General features: G+C 41.6%; 1 protein-coding gene across 1 annotated transcript in view; it reads left to right on the top strand.

Moving 5' to 3' along the window:
* Positions 1 to 1,196, top strand: part of fam124b (family with sequence similarity 124B) — a gene marked incomplete in the record, with an annotated part of 13,227 nt that overhangs the window by 2,424 nt on the left and 9,607 nt on the right. The window contains 1 exon segment of the mRNA XM_032510028.1: positions 177 to 373. Coding sequence (XP_032365919.1) covers positions 177 to 373 — 197 coding nt within the window.

Raw genomic sequence — 1,196 nt, 5'->3', positions numbered from 1 at the left:
CATAGGCAGGCTGGGGGAACGCATATCAATGTAAAAAAAACTCATAAAGTGACATTTTAATGCCATGGGACCTTTAAAGCATTCATGTCCAGCTTTAAGGCTTAGTTTTATTATTATTATAAGAAGGAAAGCAAATAGGCAGGAAAGTGACACAAAATCACTTGTTTTTCATACAGAGCCCGGGCTGTGCCTGCAGCTGGCTTTGAAACAGTTGTCACCGGGGGTTAGAGTGGAGGCATGCAGCTCTGCCGTGCTGCAATTTAGTGTGGAAGAAATTGGCCAGCTAGTCCCTCTGTTGCCAAACCCCTGTACCCCTATCAGCACTACACGCTGGCAGACAGAAGACCTGGATGGCAACAAGGTTCTCTTCCAGGTAAGTATATAAAAATACACCATCAAATGTGCAAAATGTTATTGGTTGAACAAAAAATATTTAACGTGTAGATTGCCAGGATCCAAGGAATCAAGGGAATAATGAGTTTGATTTTGAGGGAAAGCCCAACATAATTAAACAGCTTAAAAAATATATCTTAACCAAGAGAGAAGGATTCTTTAGCCTGTTCACACCACAGAATAATCAGTGTAGACCATCAGGGTTACATGTCATTCATTAGCTCAGAATAAAGAAATGAAGCTTTTAACAGACTAGCCTCAGAAGATAATAGCCTGGTGCTACCAGACACATTTCATTTGTACAGAGACTCTAGACACTCTCCATTGACAAGTGGTACTCTGTTGAAGTTTAAAACTATTAGATCTGTCCAGAGCCACTTTGGATCTGTCATATACAATCGCTAACGTTTGGTTGCAACGTTGGCTTAGCATTGCTAGCGTTCGCCTTAGCCAACTCCTTCACCATTAACGGAGCAAGCTGAAAAATCAAACTTTTCCCGAACCCAGTGGGGAGGAGGGCCATAACATCATGGCCACCATCAAAACTCAGCAAAGGTTGTTCTTGCTCGGGCTTTAATTTCTGGATATTCAACAGCGTTGCCACCACAGACCGAATGGCTTTGCTCGCATTTTTTTCCGCTGCCATTACACAACAACTAAACTAAACAAAAATTAACGCACAACCTCAACATCATCGTTCTCAGCCATTCCCTGTGTTTTCTGATCAAACGGTTAAGATTTGACTATCTATTACATTGAAGACTTTATTGAATATACCGCAAACCCAGACGTAGTACTGAAGG

This window comes from Etheostoma spectabile, chromosome 3 (assembly GCF_008692095.1).
Source record: "Etheostoma spectabile isolate EspeVRDwgs_2016 chromosome 3, UIUC_Espe_1.0, whole genome shotgun sequence".
NCBI lineage: Eukaryota > Metazoa > Chordata > Actinopteri > Perciformes > Percidae > Etheostoma > Etheostoma spectabile.
The sequence above is the reverse complement of the archived record's forward strand: the minus strand, read 5'-3'. Positions and strand labels throughout refer to the sequence as shown.